Here is a 13,416-nt window from a genome sequence, read left to right on the forward strand (position 1 = left end):
AAAGAGAGACAAACAGTTCATGAGTAGTTCCCACGAAATTCAAACAGAAAAAAAAAAAAAGGTTGTATTTGTTTTATTCTAACAAGGTTATTTAGCAGGTCTGGGCACACATTTATGCACGAATTAGTCTACTGGCTGTGCTTCTGTGTGGTCTGATGATGAGGATAGTGAAGGAACATGCTGGCTGTTTTTTTATAGTGTGGTGGGCAAGTCACTTTATCGAACTGACACTCCCATTGCCAGTAGCTAATGGTACTGTGTGTGGAGAGTGCTAGAACACTCAGGACCCCACTGGGAGCTTTATCTTCACTTATCACAAGAAGCCGACAATTCTAGGGCTGAAACAGGAGTGGCCATGTAGCCAGACATTCATTCAGTTATGGAATCGGCTCTCCTGCTCTGTCAGACGAGGGCCACCCAGCCTCTGGGAACACTTAGGACAGGAGCTTGGACTGAAGGCATGCTTAGCAGTGGGGCCCAGCTGGTCACAAATGATCCTAAAGTCCTTTTTCCTAATGAGCCTGTCGCTGCCCACCACGTAATTGTCATCTGCTGATCTCACTTCTCTCTAGAACCACACCGAACAAGACCTCCTGCCCTCTTTTGCACAGTAGGCTTGCAGGCTCCTCTTCTGTATGCCGAATATGCCCCACCCCTTCAGGACTTCTTCAAGGGATCCTGATCTCTAGACACATCAACATTCTCTCAGATGCTCAAATTCAAGTCGAGGAGTCATCTTTGACTGTCTTTCCTGGTATACCATGTACAGTCTATCAGCAAGGCCAACTGGCTCTAGAATTTTTATTTAAAGTCTGGCAGCTTCACACAACCCCCACTGATATCCCCCTAGTTGTGACCACCTACCATCATTTATCACCTGAACCACGGCAAGAGCCTAAAGCTGCTCTCTCTGCTTCTGCTTAAAGATATGTACCCCCTACTTAAAATCCTTTGGGGACTTACATTTATACTCAGAACAAAAACTAAAGTTCTCACCATGGTCTAAAAGGGCCTCGAGTGGTCCAGCCTCTGGCTACTTCTCCAGCTTCATTTCTCATCACGTTATCCTCTTGCTGGGCTTCAGACACTCCAGACAATGCCTCTGCTTCTTCTCTGTGTTGATCCTAGCTGTTCCCTTAGTCTGAAAGGCCAGTCCCTTAGCTCTACACGAGCCCACCCTTGTGTTCATCATTGGGGTGTCAGCTCAAATACAGCTCTTCCGCAAGAAGCCAATCTTACTGTCCCTGTAACTACCCACACCCTCTTTTCTTTGTAGCATTAACCACCAACAGGATTTGAAAAACTGTTACTGTCTGTCTTCATTAGAATGGAAGTCCCATAGGGACAAGCCCTGTATCTGCCTTGTCAACTCCTAGTCCAGTAATGCCTAGCATATGCTCAGTACATGAAAGGTGCTCAAAACGAATATAAATTGAATGAATGAGTGAATGACCTGACATCATGTGGTATACTTGAAGGGAATTGCTTGGTCTAAAACAATGGAGAGTTGTCAACATTTCTTCTCTGATAGTAGGCAGAAGACATTCACTAATTGGAAACTTTCCCAAGAGTATACCAAGAATGTGGGCTGTGTTACAGACAAAATAGTCTAATAGTTTATTCCTAGTATACCAACTTTCACTTCCCACCCAAGAAATGTGAGTAAAAGGATATTATTACAGGGCTAGCCTTGAATTCACTAGTTTTTCTATTACATTTTCTATTTATTTACTACTGGATATAGGAATGCTAATGATTTTACCAAGTGGATCTAATAAAGACCAATCTGGCTGAATCAATAATTGTTTCTTGATTCTCCCAGATTTTTCTATGTAAGCAACTGTATCATATGTAAATATGAGGATTTGTCTCTTCCTTTATAATTCTTACATTTTCTTTGTATGTCTCACCTTATCCCTTTGATTAAGAACTCCAGATCTCTGTTGAAAGAGTAAGAGCAGTCATATGTATTTTGTACTTGCTTAAACCTTAAACTAAGGTCTTCATTATTAAATAAAAGATATGCTGTAGGTTTTCTATAGATAGAAATATATAGATACTTTATCACATCAAGAAAGTTCTCTTTTGGGGCGCCTGGGTGGCACAGCGGTTAAGCGTCTGCCTTCGGCTCAGGGCGTGATCCCGGCATTATGGGATCGAGCCCCACATCAGGCTCCTCTGCTGGGAGCCTGCTTCTTCCACTCCCACTCCCCCTGCTTGTGTTCCCTCTCTCGCTGGCTGTCTCTATCTCTGTCAAATAAATAAATAAAATCTTTAAAAAAAAAAAAAAGTTCTCTTTTATTCCTAGTTAATGAAGAGTCTTTATCATGACCAGATATTGGATTTCTCTCTCTTTTTAACATCTGAGTGGATTAGAAAATTAGTGGATTAGAAAAAAAAGATTTAATGACATCTATCTCTACATTCTTTGGTTAAACCCTACTTAATTGCATGTTTCTTAGCATGCTAATAAATTTAATTTGCAAAATATTTTAGTTTGGAATTTTATATCCATATTCACAGATGAGTTTGAGCTACAATTTAAGTAGTTTTAGTTCAAGATCATGCTAGCCTAAAAAATGAGGTGAATAGCTTCCCTCTTTTCTCTGCAATAATTGGTAATGTTTGGTAAAACTTACCTGTCCTAGATAGTTTTAACGGTATCTTAAAAATATTTTTTGTTGTAATACAGACATGACATGGAATTTACCATTTTAACTGTCTATAAGTGTACAGTTAAGAACATTCATAATGCTATGTGACCATTACGACTACTCATTTCCAGAATTTTCTCATAATCCCAAATAGAATCTCCATGCCAGTTACATAATCACTTGATAATCCAATTCCCACCTCCTCCTAGATGCTGGTAGCCTCTATTATAATCTCTGTCTCTATGGATTTGTCTATTCTAGGTAATTCATGTAAGTGGAATCATAGAATATTTGTCCTTTTGTGGCTGGCTTAGTTCACTTCACATGTTTTTAGTGGTCATCACTTTAGCATGTATCAGAGTATCACTCCCTTCTATGGCTGAATACTGTTCTATTGTGCGCATATGCCACATTGTTTATGCATTCGTCCGCTGATGGACGCTTAGGTTGCCTCCACATTTCGGCTATCGTGAATAACGCTGTTATGAACACAGGGATGCAAATATTTGTTCAATTCCTGTAGGTATATAACTACAAGTAAAATTGCTGGATGACATGGTAATTCTGTTTACTTTTTTGAGGAACAACTGTACTGTCTCCCACAATGGCTGCATCATTTTATGTTCCCACCAACGGTGCACAGGATGCCGATTTCTCCACATCCTCAACAGTGCTTGTTTTTTGTTTTTATGGTAGCCACCCTAATGGGTCTCAAGTGCTGTGTCATGGTGATTTTGATCTGCATTTCCCTAATGATTAGTGGTGATGAACATCTTTTCACATGCTTATTGGCCATTTGTATATCTCCTCTGGAGAAATGTCTAGGCAAGTCCTTGGCCCATTTTTTAATCATTTTTTGTTATTGTTGAGCTGTAGATATTCTTTATAATTTTTAGATATTGACCCCTATTTTAGTAAATATTCTCTCCTATTCCTTGGCTGCCTTTTTACTTGGCTGTTTGTGTCCCTAGATACATGGGAAGTTGCTTTTTTGTTTTGTTATTTCTTTATTTTTACCTATTTTTACGTTTGTTGCCTATCTTGTGGCTTTTAAAAGCAGTGTCTACCTTTTCTCCTGCAAGTGTTATTCAAGACAAGTGAGCAAGTCAGTCTTGTATCTCCCAAGCAGACTAGAACAAATAAGGGCTGCATTCGAGGATGGCTTTGCTTGATTGGCCTTTGGCCTGGTTGTTGCAAACCTTTGATTGTTCTCCGGCGCTCCTACAGACTTGGTTCAGCCAGGGTTGGTTCTGTTTGGGTTTTGTGTGTGTGTGTGTGTGTTTCTGTGGGGAAGATGGGAGCTTGGATCTTCTTAGTCTGCCATTCTGCTGACGTCACTCCATGCAGGTATCTTTTTTGATAGAAGGTGAGAGGCATACGTTTATCATTCAGTTTTTTAAATGGCTGAAATTGTTCAGATTTTCTATTTCTTGAGTTGATTCTGGTAATGTTTTTCTAGAAATTGTCCATCTTACCTATTTTCATATTTGCTGGTATAAATTTATTCAGTGTGCTCTCATGATTTTTAAATACCCTTACTGTATCCACAGTAGCAGCCCCAGCTTTGTTCGTGGTATTGTTCCCTGGACCCTTTCTCTTCCTTCTTTTGCAATACTGCTAGGATTTTGACTACTGATGGTTTTCTCCCCCAAAGAACTCTTTTTCATCTCTCAAAAAACTTATTTTTTTGCTTTGATTTTGTTAATATTTGATACATTTTTATTAATTTCCTGACATTCTCCTGTATTTATAGCTATGTACTCATTCATCCTCAAGTACCAAAATTTAAGAAAAAGTGAATAAAAAAATGAGAATTTCATCCAAGTATTTTTTCTCTTCCTGCAAATTGGGAACAGATTCTTGTTATTTTGTCCGGAGCTTGGATCCTTCAGCATCAGTTTCTGTAGTGTACCGTCTGAGAACCTCTAGTAGTGGATATAAAATGTCACCGTGGTCACACTATTTCCCGTTTCTGAGTTGAATACGTAGCTAATTGTCATCTTCTACTTTGTTTTTTTGTTTTTAAGGGAGGCTTGAAAACTGCCTTGGCTAGTAAGGTGCAGAGAAGGGTCCTTATTTTCCACTTTGCTTGTCTTCAAGATGCTTTTTAACTTTATGTCACCGAAGATGCTCACATCCAGTGACTGGAGGTCAGTTAGCATAAATGTAACAGAGAGAAGTGGAATGAGACAGGTTAGGAAAGTTCAAAGGTCACCATCTAGGACTACTAGTTGACCAGTGAATACAATTAAGGGGAAATCTACTTTCTGAGCACAGGCTTTCCCTTATCTCTCCAAGTTAACACTTGCTGTTTCAGCAGCTGGTAGTTAACATTAAAAACGTAGCTTTTTTTTTTTTTTTAATTTTTAAAACTTAAACACATGAGATGTTGAAATTACAGAATTACACCTATCAGCTTTAGTTCTCTTTCATTTCTATCCTGGTAGATGTCATCCATTTGAGAGCAACTCAAAACAAAAATAACTCATCTTATTGTCTGAGATTGCGTCTTAAGAGTCTGCGGTCACTTTCTGGTTGCTGAGCTCCTGGGTGAGAAGGTACCAGTTAGTATCTGGAGGGCAGGGCAGGCTGGGGGCAGACCTGCGCCAGGCTCTTCCCTTTCTCCCCCTCTTTCCATCCTCAGCATATGGCATCACTGCCTGTGACTCATTCATTCTATGCAGTGAAAATGTGGACAAAGAGGATCTTGAGAAACCCCAACATCATCTGTTTAATCATGCACCCTAAGGGCTGAGGCCCCCTGAGTGGCCTTGCTTTGACAAAATGCCACGGTTGAGAGCTTTTTTCCTAGGCCTAGTTCTGTGGTCAGCCATCAGGGGAAACAATGATCTAGGCTAGCCTGCAAAAGGCCCACATGCTATCAGAGATCTTTTTCCTGAAAACATTGACATGGGGAGACATTCAAATCAAATGCTTTTTATAAGTTATAAGGAAATCATGCGGAGGCTAATTTTTTTCTCCCTTTGGCAATGCTGTGGAATATATTACATTATGTTCCCACAATAGCATAAAATGTATGTCTTATCACTTGAACAGAGCCCAGACAATAAAAGGGCACCCGAGACTGGAAATATGTCTTCTGTGAAAGGCCAAACCAGCTGTAAGTGATAACACCAACGTGGGGGATGGAGAGAGTGAAAAGACAGGGTTACAGCACAAAAATTCACAGACCAGTGACAAATGCACTGGGGTCTTGGGGCTCCCAAATCCACCCCACCCCCTCCCTGAAGACACCAGCCAAGTCACTTGGGACTCTCTTGTCTTACTGTCTTGATATGTAAAATTGGAATTCTGTTCTAGGGGTGCGCTGGGGTAAATAAAATTACTGGAACTTGCTTCCATTACAATGTCAGGTAAAGGTGACATTTTGTTTCCTGGTGCCGGGAATTTGGTTTTTGTTTTCCTGTTTATTTTCATACATATTCAAGTGCCCACAAGTATTTTCTCTCTCAAAAATCCCCATTTCTCCTTCTGGTGCAATGATTCATCAAGAATCTTGGCCTAAGTATACTGCTGTTTCAGGGAAAATGGACTCTGGGGAATGAATTGGGAACATAATCATGACCGTTCAAATGGCCTCGTTATAAGGCAACCCAGCATGAAGGAGACGCTCCACGGAGCAAATGAGTAAGACACAGCTTAAATTTCACGTGGTGAGCCCTGTTTGGAGATTTCATAAATTCACACCATTCTATGCCAGCAACACAAGGCAGCAGCCAGGAGGGTAAGCCGGCTGAATGCTCCAGGGTCACCCCTGACCCGTGTCCGCCAAAGAAAAAGCTGGAGGTTAGAAGAAAGTCTTATACTGGAAGAATCATTTAAGAGTTTTGTTTTTTAATATAAATGTTGGGTCAGAGATGAAGGGATAAAAAGGCTTATCTGAAGGAATATAGTGCTGGGATGTCAGAGGTCTTGGAGAAAGAGACTTTTTTTGGTGGTGGTCATCTTTCCCTCTACCAAAAAACAAGAACCAAAAAAACCAAACTTCTCAGAGGTTTCTAATGCCTAAAAAAATCTGCTTGTCCAATCCCCCTTGACTTTATTGTGTCTGCATAAACAAATATCCCATAAAACATAGAAATAAATACAAAGGTACTAAAAAAAAAACCTTGGAATCTTTTGGAAAGCAAATGACGAATCTGAAACTGGATACAACAAGCTACTTTTTAAAACTTATAAGTACTTAATTCAAACTACTCTTAAGTCTCAGGGACCCTACCTTACACACTGATCTTCTAGTTGGAACAAATTTAGAGTATTGCTTTTCATAATTTGTCACAAAATAACTTTCCTTTAAATCGGTGCCTTAACATGGTTTTAATTTTAACTTACAAGGAATTTTATTCCAAATTTTAATTGAACAACGTTTTGGGAATAAAATATTGTCTAGACATGCTCACAGTGGAAGCTCAGGGGAAGGAGAAAAGTCTTCAGAAGAGAAGATGTTGCTGCATGAGTGAACCCGGTCACCCAGGGAATACTGCAGAGTGCCCACTGTGAGTGTGAGATACCTTGCACTCTCTTGTGCTATCTCCTCCGACCATGATGGGAAGTAAGCAGGACAGAGCTGATTACTCTGTGTAATAGATGAAGTAAATCAGGTGTGGACAGAAGAGGTGATTTGCCTCCGCCCCCGCTCCGAGAACAAGCCAGTGGCAGAGCCCTGACAGCAAAGGCCATGCAATTCTCAGGACCGTGTGTTTTGATGGTCTATGTGTATGTGTAGAGACATACAAATGAAATCTCCTTTATTGGCACAAAGCTGGAGCTACTGTATTGTCACTTGATTCAAAAAGAGAAGTATATAAACTCAGAAACATGTGAAAAATACATGTTCTAACACCCAAGTCACCAGAGGCGCCCTAGCGTGGACAGGGGCAGCGGCCAGAGAGTCAGGGGGACTCACCTTAGGGGTGAGGATTTCACCACGCCGAGAGCCAAGGATTCCAGAACACACAATACCCGGAAGTTGCCAAGGGCACACGCAGATGGTGTAATCAATGACAAATCAGAAACAGGACATGAATTATGAGAGAGGAAAGAAACTCGGGCCCACGGCTCCAGCTCTGAAACCCAGAGAATTCCACAGGGCGTTGTGAAAGTGAAGCCCTGGGGTCAAGCAGGTAGAGATTTGCCTCCTAAAAACCCACTCATAGGAGAGCAGAGTGGCAAAACAACAGGACGGACGCGGCCGGCGGCTGAACTGTGCACGATCTGCGCACAAAAGCCACGGGCAACAGGAAGGGGCGACAGAGTTCCCCAACCTGGAAATAATAATCGTGCAGACCCAGACGCTGGCCCCGTGCACGGTACACAATTTGCAGACGCTGTAAAGCTTAGTTGTTGATATGCACTGTCGATATCAATCGTGTGCACAGTTCCGTTAGCTGAATGAGACATTTTTTTAAAAAGCAAAATTCTGGTCTCCAGTTGGTGTCATTTTGATCCATGCACTTTTCTAAAAAACAAAACAAGCACCTCTGTTTCGGTACATAGGATGTTTTGAAGGTTATATTCTTGGCATTTAGAGAAGAGTAAACAGCCTCTTGGCTTTTGGACTGTAGCTAAAATCATAGGATGTTTTTTGTTTTTTCTTTTCTTTGAAATTCGTTTCCAGGCAGAAGATAAATTACTTTGCACCAGAGAGTAAAAAATTACTCTTGATGGCCATACTTTTAAAATATATTAAAGAATGACCATCCATCATTTAAAAGATAGTCATAAAATGTCTGTTTGATAGATGAATGCCATCTTGGACACAGTATCTACTTATCTGTTAAAGGATGATGTCTAGGAAGGGTGAGAAAAGCCAGACGTTTGGGATTTAGCGACGAGGGGAGGCAAATAGGAGGAAGACTCTGGAACAGGGAAGCAGGAGGGGAGAGAATACACTACACTTCTCCAGTCTGCAGGAGCCAGGTAAGGATCTTGGCTAAAGGTGCTGACACCAAAGTAATTCAGTAAGAGCAGAAGAAAGGTTTCAGGAGAATCCAATTCTGACTTCCAGCCTCCAGGCTGCAAGAGAATACATCCCTGTTTAGGCCCCCAGTCTGTGGGACTTGGAAGGACATGACAAACTATTACCTTCATCAAACCCAGGACAAGAGGGTTTATCCCCAAAGCGGGTCCCCGAGTGCATCTGCCGTGTTCAGCCCTATCACCGCACAAAAGCCACCTGCCTCCCCCACACCCACTTCTCCCGGCTGTCCTCGCTGCCTGTGCATCCCAGCTCGCAGTCTCGCTTAACCTACTTCCTCCTGGAGACCCCTGCAGCTCTCTTGGAGCTGGAGTCACAGACAAGTCCACCTGTCACCACACTGTCAGCCTCCTGGAAAGAGCAGATTTTGTACCACCTCTTCTCCTTCAGAATTGAGAGAAGCGTTTGGCATTCTCTTTGCTGCCATCAATGGCAGTTTGTACATTACATTCATGTCTGATTTTTTTTTTAATGAAAGCTGTAGCTCCTTTTGCACAAAAGGATACCTTTCTGAGCACATGAACAAATGAGTGTCAGGAGCAGCGCACACGAGAAAGGGGTGGGAGACTGGGTGGCGGGGCCTGGCGGCTGGGCACTGGCCCACAGCCCCGAAAGCAGAGCAAGACAGGCCCTGGGGGAGAGAGCATCTGAGCGGAGGGTGGACAGGCCTGAGGTCTGGGGTAGCTGTGGCTTGGCTGGCTCTTCCACTAGCTAGTGAGGTAAAGTAGGTAGAGTCTAATAGGATTTCCTTTGTCCTTGTGAACTGTACTTTGGCTGACGGTCAAAAGGAGGAGGGTCTAAGTTGGCTTGTGACTGATAGTAATTACAGGATTCTGCTAAGGCAAATGCGTGGACGCTGAGTGTCCATCCAAAAGCCCTGAGGCTACATGGAGGGGGGTGTGGACATCACGCTTCCCCCAGAAAAACCTGTTTGTGTGGCTGGAACCACAGAACAGTGGCTCCTAAGGGGACACCAGCAGCTACCGCAAGCAGAAGGCACCTTCCCCGTCCATCCCTGGGCCCAGATTCCTACCTAAGATCCACGTTTCTGACAGATGCTTGATGGTCGCCTTCCTCTTTCTTTGGGAGGGTCCGATGAAGATGCCGGCCTGGCGTTGGATTCGTGTGATCTGACCCCCACACAGGAGGACCAGTTCCCGCAGCTTGGTTCTCGGGGGATTGCTGGTCGGGGTGATGAACATCACAGGCTGATCAGCAAACAGGGTTCCCTGGTACTGCCCCGCAGACAGACCACGCTCCAGGCGGCAGAGCTGTGGGGCAGAGACGAGGAGGATTAGGAAGGCACGGCATCATTTCATTACGTAGGATAGGTCGACCGTGAACCTCACTTCCTTTTTTGGAAGGATAGACCAAAGGTAAGGCTGCGCATTCTCAGGTGAATTCTGAATTCTGAAGATTCAGGGGAGATTGTAACATTTAATGATAATGACAGATCACACGCAGATAAAATTGGCCTTTGCTGAAGCAGCTTGCAAGCGAAATTACAAACAAATTTATAGTCCCCCTCCCCCCAAAAAGTTTAGGCTTTTGAATTATTACAAATTCTAAACCAAAATAGTGAAAAGGAATCAACCATTCAGTTGAGTGAGGACAGCATCTGCATCCTTAATCCTATTCAAGCCATGTGGATGAGTGTGGAAGGGAAAATGAGAGTGTTGGAGGAGGCAGTCCGCCTGCCCTGGACCAGCTCGGTGCATCACGGTTCCCGGCAGCACGGACGGGCCCAGGCCCCGAGAGGTGCCGGCACCACGGTGGACACGGGCAAAGGGAGAATGCGATGACACAAAGCAGGGATCCTAGAGCTCTTCCCCGACGCCTGAGGTGGTGGGGGGTGGGGTGGGAAGTATGTAGAGGTTGCTTTCAGTGAGTCATCGTGGAAATGGTGATGAGGAGTATCGGAGACAGTGGGAAACATTTCAGAAATGGGGATGTTAAATTGTTCTCTCTTTTGTTCTGATAAAGTTGTGGTTGGGGGCTGACCCAAGGGATGGTGGGAAGGCCTGCTTATTCTAAACAAACATTTCACTAAGTACAGATTAATAAAGACTTCTTTTTAAGTGCAAATACCCCCTGGGAGATGTCCAGGGTGAACTGTCATCCGCATTTTGAATATTTTAATCAGCTTATTTCCCTGAGGATGGAACTGAACATTTGAGATAAGTGGGCTCAGAGAAACCAAGGATTTTGATGTGAGATATGTGGGAAGAGGGACTGAGGGGTGCATCTCAGGGGAGCGTAACCTGTGTGGGGCAGCATGGTGGGAAATGGGGTGACAACCAGCCTCAGGGCATGGACAGGGGCTGGCTCTGGAGGTGAGAGGGCAGCAAAGGATACCCTCCTCCAAAGTCGAACGAATTCTTCTTCCACCAGGTTTTCATACTCAGAAAAAGAATCTCAAGATGAAAAAAGTTGCTCCAACATTAATAGAATCAACCCAATATACTTAAATAGGGCCACGGAGTTCTCTTCTCTCCTCACCAGTTTGGAATTATGCAGCGTTAGACACCCCATTGAAGCACCTTCCTCTGATTGGGTAAGTGGTGCAGGATCTTGACAATGAAAGCAACACTTCTACTCATGTGTTACCTTTGTTTAATGCTTCTAGTAATTTCTAACATTCCTCTGAGATGGGGGTAGAAAGGGTCTCATTTAATTTTGCAGATGAAGACGTGGAGGTGGAAGCCTGGCAAGACAGATGCTTTGTTTAAAACAGTCAAGCTGCAAGAAAAAACCCACGATCCCTCAACTTGGTGAGTCACCTGTTGCGCTGTAACTAGAGATCAAGAAAGAAACTTACTTCCCAGCCCAAGGTAAGACTCAGGATTGGTCCAGGAAAATCACAGTGGTCTCAGTTCCCTTGCAGAGGACTGGGTCAAGCTTGGGCTGGACTGGACATGGCCAATGGGATCTGAGAATAAGTCTTCACTAATATAAACTGATGCATAAGCAAAAATACCTCTCTTACTGGCTGGACTCTGTCACGTTGACAATAGGACAGCTGGAATTACCGAAGCCACCTGAGGCCACAAACCATGCTGAAAACGGCCAAGTGGGAAGGCCTGGATCCTGGATCGCCGTTCTAAGTCACTGGATTGACCAAGCCAGGAATTGTCCTTTTGTTGTTCTTTCTATGTCGGGGGGTGGGGGTGATTTTTTTCATTTCTTTAAGCTACTTGTTGAGATTTGTGTTTCCAGGAGCTCGAAGCATCCAGATGCTGCAGTCCTTCGATCCCTGCCACCTACCAGAGGTAACCCCCGGTAACAACCGGTTTGCTATGTTTTTCTAAACTCTACAATGTTCACACACAAAAACATTCAGGATACAGTTTTTCTTAAAAACAAAAAAAATAGGATCAAGGATATATCTTGGTATGTGCATAAGCAGTAAATCAAACCCATATTTAACCCAAGAGAAAAGGACATTCGTAAGCCTTTCAAATGGTCAGAATGTGACTTGAGTAGCTGACCGCTTTGAGTCTTCATTCCCCTCCCACGTTTACTGAGTGCTTACTGTCTACCGGGCACGTGCAAGACGCTGGGGAAGCAGAGAAGATTAAAACACGGTCCCTGACCTTGGTGTAAAGCACGTAATATGAAAGTCAACAGATGAAAATACTTCCTTTTATTTATTTATTCAGCTTGAAATTAGAGGAGGCAAAGAATTACAAAGATCTTATTCTTTACTCAACATAATTGAGACTACGTGCATGCTGACTCTCTAATCCTAAGTAAAACAATTTCTGGGAAAGCTTAATCAAGATTTAGGTTACCTAAAATTAAAAATTAATTTGGGAATTTATCCTAGGAATGCACCCCTCGATGTATATGAGGATATGCATGGACTGGAGTTCATCGCCATAGAGACGATGACTGTCAAGTTCTATTTATATTACGGAGACGGTAGGACCCACTATTCTCCTTATTACTGAGCTTCAGCTATGTGCACTCTCTAAGGGAAGGTCTCCAGAATGCCATCCTTCCCCAACACTCCCCGAGGACAGCCTGCCCCTGTCACTCAGCTCCGTGCCCCCCTGGCACTTTCATCTTTGGGCCACAGCGGTCTGTAAGCATGGGTTCTGGTGCAGCCTAACCCTGGAGGCCACGTTCTGTCTCTGAAGGCACAGGTCATACACCGGCTTTGCTGCTGGATGTGCCACTGCCTTCAGAATTCTGACTGTGGCCAGCCAGCTTTACTCTCTAGCCCAGAGCACTGCCGTGTCCCCACTGGCACGTGCTGTAGGTGCCTGATGGCACCCTCTGACCATACCACCTTGCCCCGAAAGGCTTACAGCTTATCATTACCATTGCCTTCTTCACCCCTTGTGTAATAGCAATTCACGGCAATCCTGATTGCATCTCAAACTGGTCAACACCCATACAGTACAAAAGCTGTCAGCTGCAGAAACATGTCTGGGCTGCAGGGGGCACTAATAGAGGCTGGTGGAGGGTACAGGCTTCCTGTAGGGGTGAGGTGGGGGGGGGAAGCTGTTCCTGTACTTAAAGACGACCTCAGACATAACCAGGTTTATCGATACTGACCTAGAAGCTTCTTGCTAACTGTGCTTAAAAGATTTTTTAAAGAAATTGTAACTCTTAATAGTTCATTTTATTTAATTCAGATACTATAATGTTTCCAAGGAGAATTAACACGTGGATAGATTGAGAATATGGAAAGGAACCTGCAAATGAGCCAAACAATTGACTTTTCCATGGGCGTGGAGCCTTCCCTCCACCAGACAGGAT

At 43.5% G+C, this 13,416-nt stretch overlaps 1 protein-coding gene and 1 long non-coding RNA gene across 3 annotated transcripts in view; one reads left to right on the forward strand and one right to left on the reverse strand.

Annotated features, from left to right (window-relative positions):
• Window positions 1-13,416, forward strand: part of LOC103676932 — a 192,483-nt gene that overhangs the window by 177,808 nt on the left and 1,259 nt on the right. For both annotated transcript variants that reach the window (XR_005838269.1, XR_572266.2), the window contains exons 4-6: window positions 11,044-11,206; window positions 11,335-11,921; window positions 12,479-12,573. This is a non-coding gene — a long non-coding RNA (uncharacterized LOC103676932). The remainder of the gene's footprint in view (window positions 1-11,043; window positions 11,207-11,334; window positions 11,922-12,478; window positions 12,574-13,416) is intronic.
• The window catches only part of MCPH1 (microcephalin 1), a 243,062-nt gene that overhangs the window by 3,735 nt on the left and 225,911 nt on the right, over window positions 1-13,416 (reverse strand). Inside the window, exon 13 of the mRNA XM_008706148.2 lies at window positions 9,686-9,923. Within this exon, the coding sequence (XP_008704370.1) occupies window positions 9,686-9,923 (238 nt within the window). The remainder of the gene's footprint in view (window positions 1-9,685; window positions 9,924-13,416) is intronic.

Source organism: Ursus maritimus, unplaced genomic scaffold, assembly GCF_017311325.1.
Source record: "Ursus maritimus isolate PB19 unplaced genomic scaffold, ASM1731132v1 scaffold_28, whole genome shotgun sequence".
Classification (NCBI taxonomy): Eukaryota; Metazoa; Chordata; class Mammalia; order Carnivora; family Ursidae; genus Ursus; species Ursus maritimus.